The 19,654-nt window shown below is 41.6% G+C and overlaps 1 protein-coding gene across 4 annotated transcripts in view; it reads right to left on the bottom strand.

The window, feature by feature from the left end:
* Positions 1-19,654, bottom strand: part of nbeal2 (neurobeachin-like 2) — a 34,565-nt gene that overhangs the window by 10,863 nt on the left and 4,048 nt on the right. The window contains exons 1-30 of one of the 4 annotated variants that reach the window (XM_030749932.1): positions 17,844-17,971; positions 16,630-16,718; positions 16,250-16,411; positions 15,641-15,722; positions 15,208-15,320; positions 14,871-14,953; positions 14,089-14,174; positions 13,662-13,965; positions 13,402-13,508; positions 12,915-13,001; positions 12,006-12,089; positions 11,697-11,795; positions 10,882-11,537; positions 10,656-10,788; positions 10,355-10,474; positions 9,922-10,252; positions 9,581-9,663; positions 9,379-9,471; positions 8,964-9,135; positions 7,646-7,779; positions 5,647-5,806; positions 5,227-5,329; positions 4,883-5,033; positions 4,492-4,647; positions 4,211-4,370; positions 2,746-2,834; positions 1,915-2,628; positions 1,572-1,756; positions 1,258-1,414; positions 31-174 (exon numbers count right to left, since the gene is read on the bottom strand). In XM_030749932.1, coding sequence (XP_030605792.1) covers positions 31-174; positions 1,258-1,414; positions 1,572-1,756; positions 1,915-2,628; positions 2,746-2,834; positions 4,211-4,370; positions 4,492-4,647; positions 4,883-5,033; positions 5,227-5,329; positions 5,647-5,806; positions 7,646-7,779; positions 8,964-9,135; positions 9,379-9,471; positions 9,581-9,663; positions 9,922-10,252; positions 10,355-10,474; positions 10,656-10,788; positions 10,882-11,537; positions 11,697-11,795; positions 12,006-12,089; positions 12,915-13,001; positions 13,402-13,508; positions 13,662-13,965; positions 14,089-14,174; positions 14,871-14,953; positions 15,208-15,320; positions 15,641-15,722; positions 16,250-16,411; positions 16,630-16,718; positions 17,844-17,867 — 5,061 coding nt within the window. In that variant the 5' untranslated portion in view covers positions 17,868-17,971. Of the gene's footprint in view, positions 1-30; positions 175-1,257; positions 1,415-1,571; positions 1,757-1,914; positions 2,629-2,745; positions 2,835-4,210; positions 4,371-4,491; positions 4,648-4,882; positions 5,034-5,226; positions 5,330-5,646; positions 5,807-7,645; positions 7,780-8,963; positions 9,136-9,378; positions 9,472-9,580; positions 9,664-9,921; positions 10,253-10,354; positions 10,475-10,655; positions 10,789-10,881; positions 11,538-11,696; positions 11,796-12,005; positions 12,090-12,914; positions 13,002-13,401; positions 13,509-13,661; positions 13,966-14,088; positions 14,175-14,870; positions 14,954-15,207; positions 15,321-15,640; positions 15,723-16,249; positions 16,412-16,629; positions 16,719-17,843; positions 17,972-19,654 lie in introns of those variants that run through there. The other 3 variants (XM_030749930.1, XM_030749929.1, XM_030749933.1) reach the window with 3 other exon arrangements.

Raw genomic sequence — 19,654 nt, 5'->3', positions numbered from 1 at the left:
TCGATATGTTGAGTTGTGGGTGGAGCTGACCGTTGGGTGCTGCTGCTGGATATATCCGGTGATGATACGCAGGCCGATCTGGGCCATTTCTTTCAGTTCGGTGTTTCCTGGGCTGCCAGGGGTACTATGCCAGGCGTTTAACTTGTCCAGCAGGTTCACCACCCCCTCAAAGATCTACAATACAACAACAACATTTGTCAGTAAACAAATCAAAACAACACTAAGACCTGTTTCCACACCCTTCACACCCAACCATGCCTTTCCACCCTTCATTTAAACAAGCGTCCACATTTGACCTGATATTTAACAGCAAGCGTGTAAAGCCATCATAATGAAAATCTTTGCACCATGCTTTCTGACATACAAAGATTTATTGTGTTTCTAAAAAACAGAATTCATTCTGTTTCAGTGGTCTAAGAAAGACTGTGAGAGTCTGAAGGTTTTAAACTTAAAATACAGCACAGACAGACACAATTTAGTCAAGTTTAACTTAAAAAAGACAAAACTCTTGGCTATTCTTCACAAAGAATTGGTGTGTCTACTACTAATTATCTTTTAAAGATCATAAATTTTAACATAAATTTCATACATTAGGTAATTTACGAGCATCACTCATGGCTCAGTGAGGTGTTAGAGCAGGTTTGCCACTAATTACAGGGTTGGTGGTTCCATCTTTGCTCCGTCCACATACCAGTGTGTTTTTAGGCAAGACACTGTAAACCTCAGTTTGCTTCTGATGCCAGGTGAGCACCTCGCACAGTAGTGAGGAACACATTGTAAAGTGTTTTGTAAAAGGCACCATGTACATAGAGACCATTTACAAATTTTATGACCATTTTGTGGTGGAGAGCAGTCACAGAGGCTGCCAGTCCACCTTTTCCCACCACTTCTGTGCGAAGCTAAGCTAACATCAGCTATCTACTCTGTTAATTCTTGGGTCAAAATATGAATATTTGATTCCTGTTTCTGCTTCTATATAGATTGATTTATTCACAATTACTTGTATCATGTTTAAAATGAAAGAATTTGGACTGATGAAGACGATAAAATGTGACATGTTAACATTATTTGGACTACAAATTGGCTAGCATTATAAAGAGCTGTTATTTTTCTTGCTATATTAGTTTATATATATTTTTTTTGTCTTTTTTGTTTAACATTTAAGGTTCTGGAAAGAGAGACAGACTTTCAATAATCCAACATTTATTAAAATCACATACGGAATGAGTTGGTGTTACACGAATACAGCTGATATACCTTTTCACTCCACAGCGCATGGTTGTTCGTACCCTCAGCAAACAGGAAGTCCTGCAGCAGCCTGAGGAGCCGAACAAGACTGGGACAGAAAGGCAGAAATGCTCCCTGGGCGTCCCTCAGGTCTGACAGTGATGACTCCAGCATCATCTCCAACAAACTGGTGCACACAGTAGCAAAGAGACTTTGAATGCATCACCACATAACATGACAGTGCTTCTAGATACTTATACAAAGGTGATATGGATGAAGGGGTGGTTTCATTCATTTTTCCACTCCCTGACAGGACGGTTGTTTTCTAAGTCCATGTAACTAACCTGCGTTTGATGTCATCGGGAGGGCGGACCAGCTGGCAGGAGGAGCCCAGTTTGGTGAGAACAGAAAATACCTGTCCTCGCTCTCTCCACACCACATCCTCCGTCCCCTCCGCCCCCCTGCCGCTCCACAAGACGGAGAAGACAATGTTGGTTAGCAGGTTGCACAGCTCTTCCTCGGGGGTCTGCTGCAATGTAAAAAATAGTCGGTGAAAAGAACTTAATAAAATCTCATCAATTGTTAAAGACAAGGCAACAGATGTTATCTGAAAGGTTTCTGATTGATTTCAAAACCCTGATTTAGATGCTAATGTCAGTGAAACCTGAATCAAGGGAGCAGATATACCTGTGGGTTGGACGTATTGGAGATCGTATCTCCGGTAGGAGGGTCTGTCCCATAGCTGGTGTCATCCAGCACATTGGACAAACTGGAGCTCTTCCTTGGTCTGAGCGGTGGAAATGGTTTGTAGTGCTCTAGAGGAGATGGTGTGTTGGTCAGACTACCTGCAGGTGTGTGCGCGCCAGTCTCTCCCACGCCCCCCAAATCCAAATCAAAAGGCGATGTACCAAAGGGGGAGAGTGGATGGTAGTCCCTTCCCTCTTCTTCATGGTGAGACGAGGCAATGTCAACTGGATTGGACGTAGAGGATGAGTGGCTCCCCTGATCCACCGAGTCAAACGACTTAAAATGGATGGAGCTTGTGAAGTTTTTCAGCGGGCCTCCGCCTCCACTGGGAGGTGACTGCGATAAATCAGAGAATCCCTCAGAGATGTCCCGCTGCCCACCTTCATCCTCCTCATCCTCATCCTCGATATCCTGCGAGGTGTGGTAGCTCATGAAAATGTCTGTGCGTGTGTCCTCTATGACCAGGGACTGATCTCTGCGCAGTGGCGGCCGGTAGTTTGTTTCTACGGGAGTGTGGTTGCTCGAGTCTGCGATGGTGGCAGTGTGGGCCTCATAGCACTCTTTCACATAGAGTTTGGTGAGAACATCCTGCCAGCCGGGCTGCTTCGCGAGCTGTTTCACATAATCCTCGTTGGAGTAGATCAGATGAAAGAGCTAGGGTAAAATTAGGAAACAAAGCAAGAGCTTTTCATTACTGATAATAATGGGTGGGGGGAAAAAAAGTTGGCTATGGTGATTTTATAAGAGCGTGACTTCTAAAAGCGGGCTCACCTTGCGACAGACGTCCAGTCGGACTGTAAGTTCAGCGCGGTGGGACAGGCACGCCACAGCCAGGAGGTCTCTAAAATTAGGACTGGCATCTGTGGAGCATCAGTTAATTTAATTTGTTGGTTTGGAAGGTGATATCATCATTTCAAGCTTGTTTTACTGGAAGGAAGTTATTGCTGTTTATTCAGTTTGTTTGGTTAGTCGATTTAAGGCTGGGGTAGGCAATATGTTTTCGGCATCCCTTTCAAATATAAACCTGCAATAATATTTTAGAATAATGTATCTGAGGTAGTCTGAGAGGGAACTAAAGTCCTTCACATCCTCTGGCTTTTTTGGGGTTTTTTCACACTTTAGAAAATATAGTGCATGACAAGAGATTTTGGCCAGTTACAGATCTTTTCAGTACCATAAGAATTAAAAAAAAAAAAAAAGAAAAAAAAAAGTAAGGCTTTGTGCCCTAATTGGTTAATGTAGGAGAGCTCGGAGTTCATTTATTTTTAGCACATGCATGTGTTTTTTTTGGACTTCTATCTATTGCAGCTTTTATTGTACATGCATTTTTTTAACTTTGAGAGAAATTTTTCCTTTGAACTAATTCACTATTTTTTCCACTGTCAGAAACTTTTATTATTATTATTAAATTCCTTATCTAAATGGGCAGACTCATTGAGATCAAGAGCTCTTTTTTTATGAGAGACCTGTGTACAAAAACTGACAGCCACATAATAAAATGAGACATTATACATGATAACAAATTAAGAAAAAAATATGGACAAGAATAGTTGTAGACAAACAAATACAATCCTTTAAAATGTTCCAGTGAAATCAGAGATTCTAGCTGAGTGATAAATAGTAATGCACTGTGATACACAGAATCAAGAAGCTTCAAGGTGGACATGGAAGCATGCATGAAAATATCTTCATAGTTTCACGTGGTTTTTAAAAGTCCATTTAATGACTTTTAGAGAAATCTTGATAAATGTTAAATTGTATGCTTTCCTGTGACAATTTCCCACTCTCTACAGGTTATCCTTGCCTCATTTCCACCGACTACAAAGATCAGATTATGCCAGTTTAGCAATTATTTATAAATGACTAAGAGGAGACACAGTATATTGCATTCTCAACACACCTCAGTTAGATATCTTGAAGAAAATTTCAGTATATTTGTGAAAATGGCTCTCAATTTTTGAGTTTTTTTTCTTATTCAGTGGGTTTAATTTGCAAGATAAAATAGTTATTACATGAAACAAATAGTGAGGTCTGAGGACTTTCTTGAATAACTGGAAGGAATTTCCAACCAAATCAGTATAGATGGATAAACAGCACTACACAATAGAAGGCAAACATGTACACTTGATTTTGAGTTGAACTGTCCCTTTAAAGAGCAATTCTTAACTAAAGAATAGGTAAATGTGTTTTTTCATCCGTTTCCATTACAGAAGGAAAAAGCTTGTCCTTATATTACCTGTAGCGAGGACCTGCTCGTACAGACACCGGACAGTGGTCATGGTCACAGGAATGTTATCAAGACAGCAAACCAGGCCAAGGTAGCCAAAATCCTTCAGTTTAATGCGGTGCTTGTTGCGCTCTGACACTCGCTCGCTCTTTAGGATCTTGTATAAAACCTGCAGGGAAACCACAGGGAAACTGTGAGAATCCCATTTTCACACTTTACAGTACAGTGCAAATATCTGTTTTGTAATAAATTGCAGTATGTTAAGAAGGGGGCCTGTGAGTTGTTCTCACCCTGAAGACCCTCTCTCTGGCCTCATCCCCAAAGCTTGGATTGAGCAGCAAACAGTACAGCTGCTCCACGCCCCACTCCAGCAGCACGGCCTGCACCTGCTCACGAGGAGGGTTGCCCCTCAAGAGCTCATACACCACATCCAAAGCCCTCACCACCTGAGTGAGCAAAAAAAAAGAAGAAAGAAGTGAATGAGTAGACTGATAAAGAGCCAAGAAAGATGGATTAGGGAGGGTAAAGTTTGAAGTCGTATGAAGAGCATTTTGAAAGTGCAGTGATGCCAAAACAGGATATATTAAACAAAAGAGGAGTAAAATATTACATTAAAAAGGTCAAATGATTGAAATTTTAAACTCCTTAAATAAAAACAGCTGTAAAATATGTGAGTATTACCTGCTGCTCTTCTCCTACAGTCAAAATGTAGGCAAGGACGCTGTGAAGCTCCTCTGGTGTAGGAGACTTGAGAAAATCTTTCAGCAAGGCAAATAGAGACGTCTGAATGGTCTGCTTATCATCAGACAGAGAGCTGCCATCTTTCTCCACACTGTGACCAAAGATATTAAAAAACAAAATTAATTCTCATCTGAGAAATGAAGTTTTGGTATCAAAGAGAAGGGAAGAAAACACTGATGTTTACAATAACTTAATAACAGTGAGGGAGTATTTCAGTCATTTTTGAATTCACTAACTATCTTTCAACTTAATGTAACATCTCACCATTGCAGTGGAAGGTTTACCTGTAGTATGTTCGAAGGGTGTCCAGAATGTATTGAACCCCGTACTTCCTCCTCATCCGTTGTTTGCTTTTGTTTATCACAGACTGCAGGTATTGCACATGTGCTTTGGAAGACAAAGAATACTTCTGTCATCTTCTTTCAGGCTGACATTTAGAAATGTCAAACTAATATGCAAGATTGTGGTGAAGAAGTGCAATTTATAACATGGGGTGCTGAAGTGGTGCGTTAGTCACAGATTCACTTTTAACCTGTGCCACAGCCTGAACCTGAAACATTAATGTATTCAACTCTGTTGTGCTTTAGCCCGTTTCCTTCTCCTTCCAGCATGTGTATACATATAAAAGGGTCACAAAAAGCCTTCGGCAGACATTAAAAGGTGCAGGTGCATTACTCAGCAACAAGGGGCTGTTTGTGCCTTACCCAGACAAACGGCAAAATGACTTTTGGTCCAGATGCGGAAATTAAAGAGCAGGTGCTGGTAGAGTTGCTGTAAAAGTAGGCTGTTGCCCTCATTGAAAACCTGCTCCAGCAGCAGCTGACATGCCATTAAAACATTCATGTCCATCATACTGCCTGGAACCTGCAGTAGACACAAGCGGATAGGAACGAGGTTAGAGCATGTTTGTATTACAGTACAGCATTGCTTTCGTTTATTTGGATTTTTGTGTATAATGTCTGTTTTAATAACACTAAAGAAGAAGTATTTGTTTATATAATGTATGTGTGGTTCTGCCTGTGCCATTGCTATATTAATAAGACATAGTTTCCTTGCAGGATGCAACAATTTAACATTATACCTTTAAACATGAACTCACCGGTTACTTCATTAAATACAAATAACTGCTTATTACAGCTGAGGTATGCAGAAGAGCTACTCTGAGCACATAACACGTCAAACCTTCCAGCAGATGGGCTACAGGAACAGAAGACCACACCAGATGGCACTCCTGTCAGCTAAAAACAAGAAACTGAGGCTACAATTTGCATGGCCTCACCAAAATTGGACAACAGAAGATTGGAAAAAACAAGACCTCTGTGACATTTAGATTTAGATTGTAGGGCCAGAATTTGGCATAAACAACATGAAAGCATGGCTTCATCCTGCCTTGTATCAACAGTTCAGGCTGCTGTTGCTGCTGCAGGTGTAAAAGTGTGGGGGATGCAATATCTGAGTATTGTTGCTGATCGTGTCCTTCTCTTTATCACCATGGTGTGCTCATCTTTTGATGGCTACTTCCAGCAGGATAACATGCCACGTCACAAAGCTCAAATCATCTCAAACTAGTTTCTTGAACATACCAATGAGTTCATAGTATTCAAATGGCCTCCACAGTCACCACCTCTCAATCCAGTAGAGCACCTGTGGGGTGTGGTGGAATGTCAGTGTCACATCATGGATGTGCAACCAACAAATCTGCAGCAACTGTGTGATGCCATTAAGTCAATATGGAGCAGAATCTCCGAGGAATGTTTCCAGCACCTTGCTGAATATATGCCATGAAGAATTAAGACAGTTCTGAAGGCAAAAGAGGGTCCAACCAGTACTAGCAAGGTGTACCTAATGAAATGCCTGGTGAGTATATATGGCCAGCATGATGGCATGTCTGTGTTACACCAATGCAACACTTGAATAAGTGCAATCATTGAAGATTTACATTTTGAATACTGTATGATTAAGTTCAGAACTCAAACATACAGTAAGCTAAGAAATCCATCTACTGTACAAATAAACTTTGATCGTTTATTTGAAATTTAGAGATGCCACATCCTTTATGTAGCTATGTACCCATACATACTTTAGTAGACCTTAGGAAAGAAATAAATTAAACTGTGGCCTGTAGACTGTTACTTTGTACAAAATCTGTCCTGTCTAAAAATAAGTACAGAAAGACTCTGAGGGCTGAGGCCCTTTTAATTCAGAATTCAGCAGCAGAAAAAGCTTACCAAGATGGCTAGTTAAATTTATAATCAAGTAATGTTTAGAGCAACAAATGTTTGATAAAGAAATTTCAAACCTAAAACTCAGAACAGCTGTGACAGCGATGCATCACAACTAACCCACTTGTTTCCTTATATTTTATGTGATTTGTTAGATTTGAGTCAACATATAAATTTCCTATCTTTCAAGACTTTTGTAGTACAGCATCTATCATTTGTCCTCATTCAGAGAATGACTATGCAATCTAGCAAACTGTATACCCCCCACCCCCCCACCCTCCCCACACACACACACACAAAATCATTTGATACGTCATTCTGAAACATTGCTGTTTCGACAACACCAGACCCATTCATTACACAGCGATTATGCTGAAGCAGTACAACGGAAAAGGTCAGATATTCACTTTCAGATGATAATGAGTGCTTCTCTCATTTAGTTCCCACTTGCTGGAATGGATAACTTGTGAGGGGAGCTTACTTTGCTGAGCATGGCTCCTATGATGCTTGGGCCATGGCACTGCAGAAGGCTCTCTTGATTAACAGGGTGTTGGCGAATTAGGTTTTTCACCATCAGCAGGAATGCAGCAACACTGTTTCTCTCTAGTCTGCCCTCTGAGAGAAGAAAAATAGGGCAAAACAAGATTTCCGGTGTTACCGGCAGTCATATTTTCACATTACAAAGCGCTTTATTGACATTTTCTTATCTCAGGATGAGTCATAAGTCATATGCCAGATTATATGTTTCATTTTGTTGAATATGCTTTTCCATTCATCTCATTATGCTACTCATTATGCCCACACAGATTCTGACATTTAACCTATTGGAATTCATTACACAATGTTTATTGTTTATCTACAACTTCCTGCTAGTCATTGTATCATGCACTACTATCTAGGCTCTAATTTACTACTAGTTAGATGTCACTTTGTGATACTAGGTTTAACCTGCTGTGCTTTCTGATTACTACTCGTGTATTGTATGTAGTTATGCAGAAAGCTTGGTTTAATTTACTGAAACTTTAAGGTAACCAACTCTGAGATTACAGGCCACCCCGATACAGTGAAGCTGAATGGTATTTGAGTCTTACACCACTCACATTTAAAATATTTGACCAGAAACATATCACTGCAGGAACGTACCCCTGCTTCTCAAGGCGTGATAAACTATTTTATAGAATTTTTTCTAGAAAGTAACTCCAGTAGAAATGCACTATATGGACAAAAGTACTGGGCCTCCTGCAGAAGCTGCTTGGCTGTGGAAAACCATGCCATCATACTCTCAGTGCATGATTTCTGTGCTGATGTTAATACCAGGGGAGGTTTGGAACTCTGCAGGTTTTGAGTCAGCAGAGTGTTGGCGACTTTTATGCACTTGGTGACCCCGCTCTGTAACATTGCATGATCTGCCACTCTGTGAATGAGTTGCTGCGGTTCCTAGACATTTCTACTTTGCAATAAATAATACCACTAGGAGGGAAGAAATTTCACAAACCGACTTGTTGCAAAGGTGGCATCCTATTACACAATACCATAATCAAATTCAGCGAGCTCTTTAGAACAACCCAGTCTTACACAAATGTTTGTAAAGGCAGACTGCATGACTAGGTGCTTGATTTTGGGACAATGGGACTGAAAACACCTGAATTTAGAGATTGAGAAGTGTGGCCCAGTACTTTTGAGTGATTGATCAATCAATCAATCAATCAATCATAAGAACATGCTGGACAGATTTTATACTATAGCTGCATAGAACGCACAGAGCAGTAAAAAGTGAACTGAACTCAAGATGAACTGACCTGCAGATTTGTTCAGTGGCAGCAGCATTACAGCAGAGCCTCTGGAGGAAGTGAGTTCTGGCCCCAGCAAATCTGAGCTCTCCTGACCGCCATTGTAAACTTGTTCAGCCTCACATACCTGCTCAAGCAGGGGCAGCAAAACCCCCATACCACCGACCACATTTACAACATCCTGCAGGAGCAGCAAAAAACAAAGAAATTAATTAATAAATAAGATAAATATAACTCATACCTACAAATAATGTTTTTGTAACCTTCTACGTGACTCCTATAAAGGCAGGCAGCAAAAAAACAGAAAATCATACCATGACAAAAAAGACATCATATGGTGCAGAGTATAGTGCATTAACAGTATAGTATAAAGTTCACATGGATATAATATGGGGAAGCTATTTCAAAATGTTTCATATCTAACCTTGATGTCCCAGATCACTACCCTGTGTCCTGTAAGCCTCCCGTCATAATGGTGATTGGGTGCCAGATCCAGACATATCTGATTTTTAAAGGCCTGAAGAAAACACACACACATAAATAAGAATAATCTGTACTATTTATAATTCACCCAATAAAACCACCGTAGTGCAATCTGAAAGTTCTGCTGAGTTTCAGTGAGTTACCTGTGGAGTGTAGTAGAGCAGCAGTTTGCTATTGAGATCAGACAACTCTCCATCCACTTTGAATAAGGACACATGATTGGGGCCTGTGATGAAGTGCAGAAAGCAGTCTAAGTCATGAAATATGCAAACATTGCTCAGTGTGTATGTAAAATTTTTTAAAAAGTACTCTTGTTTTCAGTGTGAGCAGGAGTAATCTGTCAACAACACGGCACTGTGATTTTATTTACTGCCAGTTTCCTGAACATTTGATAGTCTGTTGAATTCTGGAAGAGCTAAATCCTAAAATACAGTAACACCCAAAGTGTATAAGAACATTTTGCACTACAGCAAAACATGACTACCTGCAGCATGTAAAGCTCTTGCTTGAGTTTGCTGCAGAGCCTCATGGCAGATGAAGGCAGTGCCTAGAAGGCCATCCAGGGATGTGGGCGTCCCCCACTCTGTGTCCTGCAGTCCTGCTGGGATTGTGTGCACTGTGGAGTCTCCTGAAGACCCCCAGCGGCCACCCGCAAAGGAAGCTGGGAAGGATTGGGAACGGATGAGGGAGGGGGCATGGGTGGGGAAGGCAAACTCAGGTGACGGACTGGAGGAAAATGATGTGGGCAGACTGGGGGAGGTGGTGGTGGTAGTGGTCCGATGGCCTGCAGAGCCGATGCAGCAGGATGTAAAAGGCTTCAGGATCAGGTCCAAGCGGGGGACAAAGAGAGGTATTTAGAATGCTGAAGAGGAAATCGTCTGTAATAACAGAATATATCAGATACTAGTTTCAGTTACCTCACTGAAAGATGGAAAGCGAAGCTGTGCAGTTTTACGCAGCTCTCCATCAATGTAGATATTGACCAAATTCTGACCAAAAGGACGGCGGCCTGGGATATGAACTATAGCCACTGAATGCTGAAAATATATAAGAGCAAACACATTTTTACAAGAGTCAACGTTAAAAAAAAAAAAAAATGCCATGCTAAAAGTTTGATTCTTACAAAGGTGCATTGTGAACATTAGTTTATACTTCACTCACAAGAGGAAAACCCTTCAATGTATTACATTACATATGCTACAATGTGCCCACACTCACCCAACATGAGTCAGTTAGTCGACAATCTGGCAGAGCAACAGCCATGTAGTCTTTCTTAGTGCAAACAGCCACCACCAGCACACCCTCCATGGTGAAGAAGGCTTCCAGTCCAGTTCCACTTGCTGTGAAGAAACTTTACAGAAGAACGAAAGTGTCTCTGTCAAGAATTTTACCACACAGCAATAAATATAATTAAAAAGTGTTGCTCAAAAATGTGTCCTTTTACCTGTAGAGTTGTTTCCTGCGTGGTCCTTTTCCCATGTCATGCTGAGAACCCATGCCAGAATTGGCATTAGGTTTACGGTTGTTGGAGAAGTCTGAGTGAGAAGAGGGAAATTCCATGTTAAGGCAGAGCCAAGCGTGAAAAGCAAACCCACTGCCTGGCCAGCGCTGGATTGAGGGCACCATGACCCCTGCCATTGGAGGTGTAAGATCAAAATATTGCAAGGCACTGTCTTTGCCTTCTCTGGCTGCCACAGCTGAGAGAACTCGTATGACCCGAGTGCAGTAGGGGTGGACCCTCCCTACCGCTGCACCATTGTCCTGGTCAACTCTGAGGAGTCTCAGGAGACTCTTCAGCTCCTCTGGCTTGAGACATAGAGAGCCCAAGTCCTGCAGGAGGCCCAGAAGGGCATCTGCACACTGCCTGTCCAGACTCTGAGGGTGGGAGAGAACCTGCAGCAGAGCCCCGACCATGCCGGCTTCCACAGCTACAGTGCGACAAGACAAGGAGCCACCACAAACAGCAGCCAGCCACTGGGCCACCAGCAGCTGGAGGTCCCTCTGACCTGACAGGTCAGGCAGCCACTGCAGAAGCAACAGCAAAGGCTGGTCGTTGCTAATGCCAAGGTGATGAGCATGAGCATGCTCACCCTCCACTGCCTGGATAGAAGACAGAGAGCATAACATATAGAATGAGATATAGACAAAGTTACATGATCAATTTTCCAGGTTAATTAGTGTAACACCATTTAAATTAGGGCAGTTTGACTTCTACTGTCTCTGTACTCATTAGGGAAAATGAGGAAATGCATGTTTTACCATGTTCATCAGCTCTTGCAGAAGCCTTTTGGTGGGTTGACCTTGACTCTTCAGCACATCAAACAGCTGTGAGTAGCCAATCCTCTCCTTGAAAACCTCCTGAGGGGAAGTGAGACAGAAATAGGCTGGAGAAAGCTGTTCTGCAGGGGATAACTAGCTGGCACACTTCCATACAATGGAAGGAAATACAATGAGCTTTCCCAAAGCAACTTTCCTCGTCAGTGACTCGTTTCTGTAGGAATTGTAACGCCTGTAGTGTTGAGGATAACATGCAGGTTTTTGGCTACACAAGATCAAGGAGAGATTTACCTTAGCATTGGGTGAGTTACTCATTATAGCTGTGAGGACTCCCAGGGCATGAACTGTAATGCTGTCTGATCCTTTCTCCCAAACCTGCATGAAAATAAGGAGGCACAGTCGATTAAAAATGTGCATCATCATGAGCTGACACCAAAACCTTAAAACAGGTGCATTTCCAAAACAAATGACCAGTAAATTCTGCACAAATCCCTCATCACACGAAAGAATATGGGTTATTTTTTTTTTATCTTAAATCTTTAAAGTGCAAAAGGAATTTTATCAAACTGCTTTTTTTCTGTAACACCATAAGTATTGGAAGTAAGAGTAGAGTACGGTTGTACAAGTTGCCAAACAATTACCCCTTTGTTAATTACTGATAGGTCTCAGCATGCAAAACCCAAAGCCAACCAAAAAAAAAGAAAAAAAAAAAAAAAAAAGAACTGAAGCAATCCTCAACTATTGCGGAAAATTAGGCAACATCAAACTCCAGGATACGCGCCAGGCATTTTATACAAGTACCACCAGTCACACGTCAGAGCAGTTAATGCATGAGGAAAAGGAGAAAGGACGTGTATCGAAAAGCAACCATTTCATGCACCATGAAAAACACAGCATGCTCTTATTGCTCGGTGTTGTCAACAGGGAATTCAGCCTGTTTACTTCTGTGCTATCAAAATCAACACAATGCCTGAAATAACTAGCATGAGCTGTGAGGGGACACTTTTGATGGACAGATATGACTGATAAAAAGGGGACTCCCGGTGGAAAATTATCATGTATAGCCATGCTACCTGCTTTATTTACAAAAGAGTGTAAGCCAACTTCCTGCCCCAAGCTTCCTGTTTAAATAGCTCAAGTGGAGAGAGGGCTGAGTTTCCTGCTGACAGACCAATAGCAACACAGAGTGGGGGAAAGTACCTGGTCCACTTCGACCTCAGTGAGTAAACGCGTGGTGAGGTCACACACAACCTCACGCTCCGGCCTACGCCTGTTGCTCTGAAAGAGCTACAGGACATACAAACACACGCAAGCACACACACAGACACGCACACACAGACAGCACACACAGACAGACAATTAGACAAAAAAAAAAACTTAATCGAGGGAGGCAGTAGAGACAGGTGTGATCCTGGTCTCTTTCTCTACACCTGCAAGGGTACATGTCCATTAAAGCCAAATTAGGGACGTGTAACATGACAGCATAAAGATGTTTGTGATGTTTAAAAGTAGCCAGAAAAGAAAGAGGTTAGTCAACAGATGTAGCATTTAAGAAAATTAAAGAGGAAATAGACATGACACAAATAAAAAAGGTGACAGACTGGGAGGCAGGCTGGTTGAGAAAAGCACAGAGTTTATAAAAAAAAAAAAAATCAGGCACAAAGTTTTTTGATTGACTTGGTCTGACCTTGCTGTTCTGAATGAGTCTGAGGATGTGTTCAAAGCAGTTGTTGTTCAGGAAGATAGCTTGAAGGACTGGTCTGTCAGAGCACTGCAGGATCTCAGGAACAGCAGCTAAAAGTGACAACAATGGGATGTTGACTTATCTTATTTATCACACACTGGGACAATTGTTTTTTGGCCTCCACACTCACTGAGAGAGATAAAAAAAAAAAAGGTAACAATTTACACTCGGACAGACTTGAGAATCAGCGGGTGTGTTCTTACTTAGCATTTGGCTCTGGAGAGAGATCAGGCTGTCTTCCCAGGACTGTCTATCTTCCCGGTCACTGCTAAGTGGACGGTTCCAGTTGAGGAGCTGGAAGTAGTTCTCTAGGATGGTCCTGATCTCCACCTGGCGCTCCACAGGGCTGCTGGTGTGCAGGAGATGGATCATCGCTGTCAGGCACTGCAAAGTCAGCCGCGGTAGTTTGGTGTCCTTGGGTTCAGGGGAGGTCCGGCAGCACCATGCCCGCAGAACCGAGAAGAGGTCATCAACAGAGTAAGGGGTGATGGAGAGAAGACCATTCTTCTGAAAATAAAATACACAAAGAGGCATAAATGACTCTGACTCACTTTTATTTTAATTTGCACGTCCTGTTTTTCTCAGACTGTGGAGTAATTATTGATAGACAGGACAGATAGGGTAGCAGACCTTTCCTCCACTGATGACAGCACCTTGGAGATGAACCAATCTGAGTGTGAGGAACTCTGGGATCTTCTCGCTCTCCTGTAGACTTTCTGTGTCAGGAAAAACAGTAAGACAATAAACAATAAGACCAGTAATACTTAAACTACATGACAGAAAACAAACAATACTCTCAAAATATAATCAAATTAAAGCATAAAATTTTCTTTTTAGCCCCTTCCCTAATGCATACTGGGACTGGCTCCAGACTTCAGTCACTCTAAATAGCATAAGGGGGTACAGTTAATGACCAACAGCAAAAAAATAAATAAATAGAAGGGAAAAGTTCATGCTACAACACGTCAGAAAAATTCTCTTGGCCTTCTTTGTCTTACAGTTACGCAAAAGAGAAAAGCCTAAGCCTTACTTATAGGATCGGTATTACACAAGTAGCCCTTAACATTTCCAATTAAAACTTGGTATTACAGTAATCTTCCTAAAATGTGGACATACTGAAACTGGCCCAGGCTGGGCCTTCCCACATGGCTAGTAGATTAGAGCAAATGTGATTCTGTAATTGCAAATGCTTGGACTGGTAACAGAAGCCTGATAATTAGATGCAGAATAATTGAGTATGTTTTTTTTAGTTTTTTTACTCAAACCAAACATGCTAACCAACTGCACAAGCCATTAACCATTTTTTCTAAGAGATATAATGTTTTTTAAAGACAAGGAGCACTTTGATTCTTGTGGTATGTGAAGACTGACAAAGATCAGAGTTGCAGAACAGCTGAAAGGGAGTGCCTCACCATGGAAGAGAGCAGGCAGCTCCTCTGGCAAGGCCAGCGGGGAGAACTTATACTTGTTCCTCTCCAGCAAGCTCACCTCCTCCCTGTAACATACAAAGCCTCGAGTTACCGTGCTCCCATTCACATCACGCCTAGTTAGTGTGCGGCTGTCACTCATACCACTGATACTAATGAGGTTTGTTTGACTTTAAGGCTTAGAAGCAACAAGATGAGGTGTTACCATCACAAAAGATTGTGCAAGACGTTAAATGCATATAATAGTAGCCTTCTCGTCTTTGTGCACCTAAATTCCACATCCCACACAAACAATGTCAAGGGTGAAGTAACACACACTCACCCTGCTAGGCGTCTCCTCCACGTCTGATAAGGGTCAAACAGGCTCTCACACAGCACAAGTCCATACTGCACGACCAACTGCAGAGACGATTTCTCCCCTTCTCCCTTCTTTAACTGTTGAAGGGGGACACATTCGTTCACATTTGCATCATCTCTAGTTCATAATCAGAATAGAAACCCCTGTTTTAACATCTTTCAAATTGAAAAATTCCAAGAAGGTCAACTACACACCCACCCACTTCTCTTTTCACCATAACCTAGTTCTCTCTCTTTAGGGTGAGCATATATACTATACTACTCAGTTCTGTGTAGGTCTACAGGATCTCTGCTTCCATATCCTATTTCTGCAAATCTTTCCATGTATGATTTAGTGAGCGTACTGTTGAGCCAAACCCTTTCATGCGTCACTGAACTCTTGCTTATGAGGGCCTTACCTGATCTAAACAGAAATTCAAAAGCTTGATAGTCTCGAAAACAAAACTAGGGGTCTTCTCTGGGTCAATGTTCTCCATATTCCTAAAAGGAGAAAGAAATTCATGCAATTAGGTCTTAAGAAAAGTCATCAGAGCACTTTTTTGGTCAGTCATTCTGAAGGAATAAATTAATTTTATTTTCAGTGGTCACTTGAACATAATCAAAAAACGGTTGTATGATCACCAGTCAAATCTGATTTAAAAAAAAAAAAACTTAAATACTGTGCTTTTTTTCCTCTGGATGTTATACTTCTACTTCTTCCATCTTTACCACTGTAGACATCCAGTAGATTTCAACTCAGCATTCTTTGAATCCATCTAACTCTCACTTCTAACAACTCTGTGCTCACTCAGCATGGTAATCTTAGGTATAAAAAGGATAAATACAGTCAACATAGTATGTAAGGAACTTTCTAGCACTAATTTGCAGAAACTAGAGAAGTAGCCTGTCCTAATTAGTCACTTCCTGCAAGTTATTTTACAAACACTTTAATTGGCACAGTGTATTAATTGTGCATTATGTTTGCGGCTCTCATTATAAAGCATACACGCAGCAGGGTGAGCCCTCACCTGCAAACAATAATGAAGAACTTGATGAGGAGCAGTGGGTGTGGGGTGCTGTTTTGCCCTGCAGTACCGGTGAGGTGTAGCGCACTGTGCCATAGCTGCGTGCTAAGGAACACCAGGACGTCCCTGGGGAGCAGGGGCACCTCCGAGCTGCTCTCCTCTAGCCTGGGAGATGAGAGAGGAGGATATGAGGAGATGTGTGAAGAGAAGGGAAGGGAGGCACCAGCAATGAGGGAAAGGGCAATGCGGTAGGGGCAATGTAGCATAAACATGTCAACTCTTATCTCCACAGTGGGCCAGAATTCATCAGCCTCGGGGAACATAAACTGGTGGAAGTATGTGGCTTTGTAGTTTGTGCAAAATAAAGAACTGTTACTGCTCACCTCCGAGGCTCCAGCGACTGCACATCAATGAGCCTCTCAAAGGATGCCACAAATGCCTCCAGCCACTGCTGCAGATAGCCCACATCTTTCTGTGGAAGGGAAAGAAACAAGTGAGGCAATAAATTAGCCTTCACGCCTCTAGCTACATGTACAGTGTTAGTAAACAATGCAGTACATGAAAAAAAAATGCACATTTTTAGAAACAAGCTCTTTGTGGTCAGTTGTTAGTACTAAACAGAAAAGGTTTAGCACTAAACTTTGACACACGGTGGCCACAAAACATGCTGTGACCTGTTTTTGTAACAGGATGTTGCAAAGAGATGCAATTCTCACAGAGAGGAACACATGAGCTATTTCTTTCCTTTTTCATCACGGGGGAGGTTAAAAGAAACAAAAACAACATGTTCCTTTCTTTCAAGTCATAATTCCACTCATAACGTCAATGCAAGCGGCGACAGCAGCTCTCTGTTCACTGTGAGCACGTCATCATCGCTATAATGTCATGCAAGACAACTTCATTTGTACAATGTTTATATACAACAGTTGTTATCACAGCTACAATCAGTCTCTGCACTGCAACATATCCTGTCAGTCTTCCCTCCACACATCAGTCTCTTGATCTCTTTACACACAGGTCACGAGTGAAACAGGTCAACTTTAAACTCATTTTCTTTTGTTAAAAATACATTTAAATTTGATACAAAGCTAGTGATGCAAGCAGGTAGCCCTATCTGTGAGACTGCAGCATTTCAAGAGTAAATCGTAAAACGCAGAAATGTGCAAACACGCTTCCCAGTGTTGTGCGGCAAAACAACCTGAGCGTTCTGATAACTGAGCAAGCGAGTAAGCATTGTGGCTGAAGCTTCTCCAAATCAAGAGTTGAGAAGGGAGACGTGAGCTGTCTCAGACTGCCTGACTCACCGTACACAAATAACATTAAAAAACACCACATGGTAATTTATCAGGTACTTCCCCTTAACCAAAGAGCAAATAGACTGCCCAAGCAGCATTTGCTGCAGCTGATGTTGGAAAGCTGCACTACAAATAAAATCTTACAGTTCAATACAGTTTTCTAACATGCATGCTTTCATTTTATGTCAGATCTTACTACATCTTTAAGTTCCTTGACTAAGAGAAGCAGAAATCTAATAATGTGCAACTCTTTCTGCAACTATGCCTTGCCTAATGCTACATTAATGTTACATGTACATTACCAACTGGCATTGACTTATGTCCATCTCTCATTGTATGCGGCTGAGCAGGGTGCCGGGTTCTTGCGAACCCAGTCTCAGATGAACTTTCGCTGTAGACAATAGTCAGCAGCTCAGCAGCTGCACATCACTCCTGACCACCAGCAGCGTCTGACTCGCTCGTTTTTTGTTTTTTGTCTTCCAGCGTGAGGCAAGCAACCAGGAAATTACATGTCACTTTAACTGAAGCTTATTTCCTTCATACTCGTCAAGCCCCTTCCTCTTTTGGTTGTAGTGCAACTTGTGTGTAGATAGATGGGAGGCCTTTACAAAAACATCCCACAGCAACAATAAAGAATCGGGACTACATTTATGATTTCTATATTTAACCAAACAACAAAAAAAAAAGATGTTGCAGAAGAAATGCTGAAATTTAGCTTTCGTTTTTGTAACGTGTGTCTGGCTGCGCTGCACGCATGAGGACCAGAAGGTTGTGAGCTGATCCAGTTGAAACAGTCGATGGATACTATAATGCAACAAAACCTATATTTGAAATTGGAGAAAGCTTCATTTAGATGCCTTTACACTGTCAATATCAAACTTTCCATGCCAAAAAAAAAAAAATCTGATTTTAAAGTTATTGCACAAACTACACATTAAAATCTCTGCGCATACCCACTGAAAACAGGAAATGACAAACAGCCTATTGTTTTGTGGCTCTGTCATCTGAACAAATAGGTATTTCAGACTTGAGCGGGGGAGACAAGGACACGGTAACATTTGAAACACAATGTTCAACTTTTTTTTTTTTTCAAAGAAAACATATAGTGTATAAAAGCTGTTTTTTTTTTTTTAATTACTGAATGAAATTCACAAGGATGCACAGTAATATGCTTCACTGAGTGACACTTTTTTGAGAAATATAACTGTAGGTTACAACTGCAGCATTAATGACTACATGTAGCAAGCTTTGTTTTCTAGTTTTATTTTAAAAGACTGCAGAAGCTTTGGCATGCTGTGTAGGTACACTGGTTGGTTGTGCAACAAGCAGATTTTAGTTTATGATTAAAAAAAAGAGAGTGATCAAAGATAGGAAGTGAGACTGGCCTGCTAATGAAAAGTAAAATAAGAGGAAATATATATAAAGCAGTGCTCTGCCAGGTGTCTGAACCAGTTCTGGTTTATAAAAAGTGTTTCAGACACGTGTTACAGCACTGTTTTATGTCTACGCTCTTAACAAATCCTAAAATATTCCCATGTAAACCTCTAAACAAATCTCCATCATGTGCTTGCAGCTATATCAACAAGCTTCCACGGCAACTAGTTCAAAGACACATTTAATGTATGTTTACAATTAGAAAATCTAATTAAAACCACAATTAGAACAGATGTCACAAACCAACCATGAGGTATCAGCCTCTATAAACCATGTCATTTATCTCGGTTTTCTCTGCACATGGCCAAGCAGCTGTGCCGTTCAGTGCTGCTTGGCATTCTGCTTCGCTCCAGCTTCCTGCACAAGGAAAAGCAAAGAGAACTCTGATTTTCCTGGTTGGCCGTTCTGTTGGTAAACAGGGGAGCTGAGCCACACAAGGGGATTCAATCGCTGGGCTCACAGGGCTATATCATAAGCTGCAAGGATGGATGCATCTCTGAGAACAGTGTGTTTGATGCTGACATGCATCAAAGCAGTACTGACTGGCACAAACACATAGCAGGGTAGCTGGCTATGTACGGACAAAAGCAAGAACATGTGATTTGTTCCTTTCATAGCAATCTGAGGAGGTGGTTTCACAGCTGTTGATGGGTGGCAGCTGGCTTAACACTATGGCCCA

Source organism: Archocentrus centrarchus, chromosome 16 (genome assembly GCF_007364275.1).
Source record: "Archocentrus centrarchus isolate MPI-CPG fArcCen1 chromosome 16, fArcCen1, whole genome shotgun sequence".
NCBI classification, from domain to species: Eukaryota; Metazoa; Chordata; class Actinopteri; order Cichliformes; family Cichlidae; genus Archocentrus; species Archocentrus centrarchus.
The sequence above is the reverse complement of the archived record's forward strand: the minus strand, read 5'-3'. Positions and strand labels throughout refer to the sequence as shown.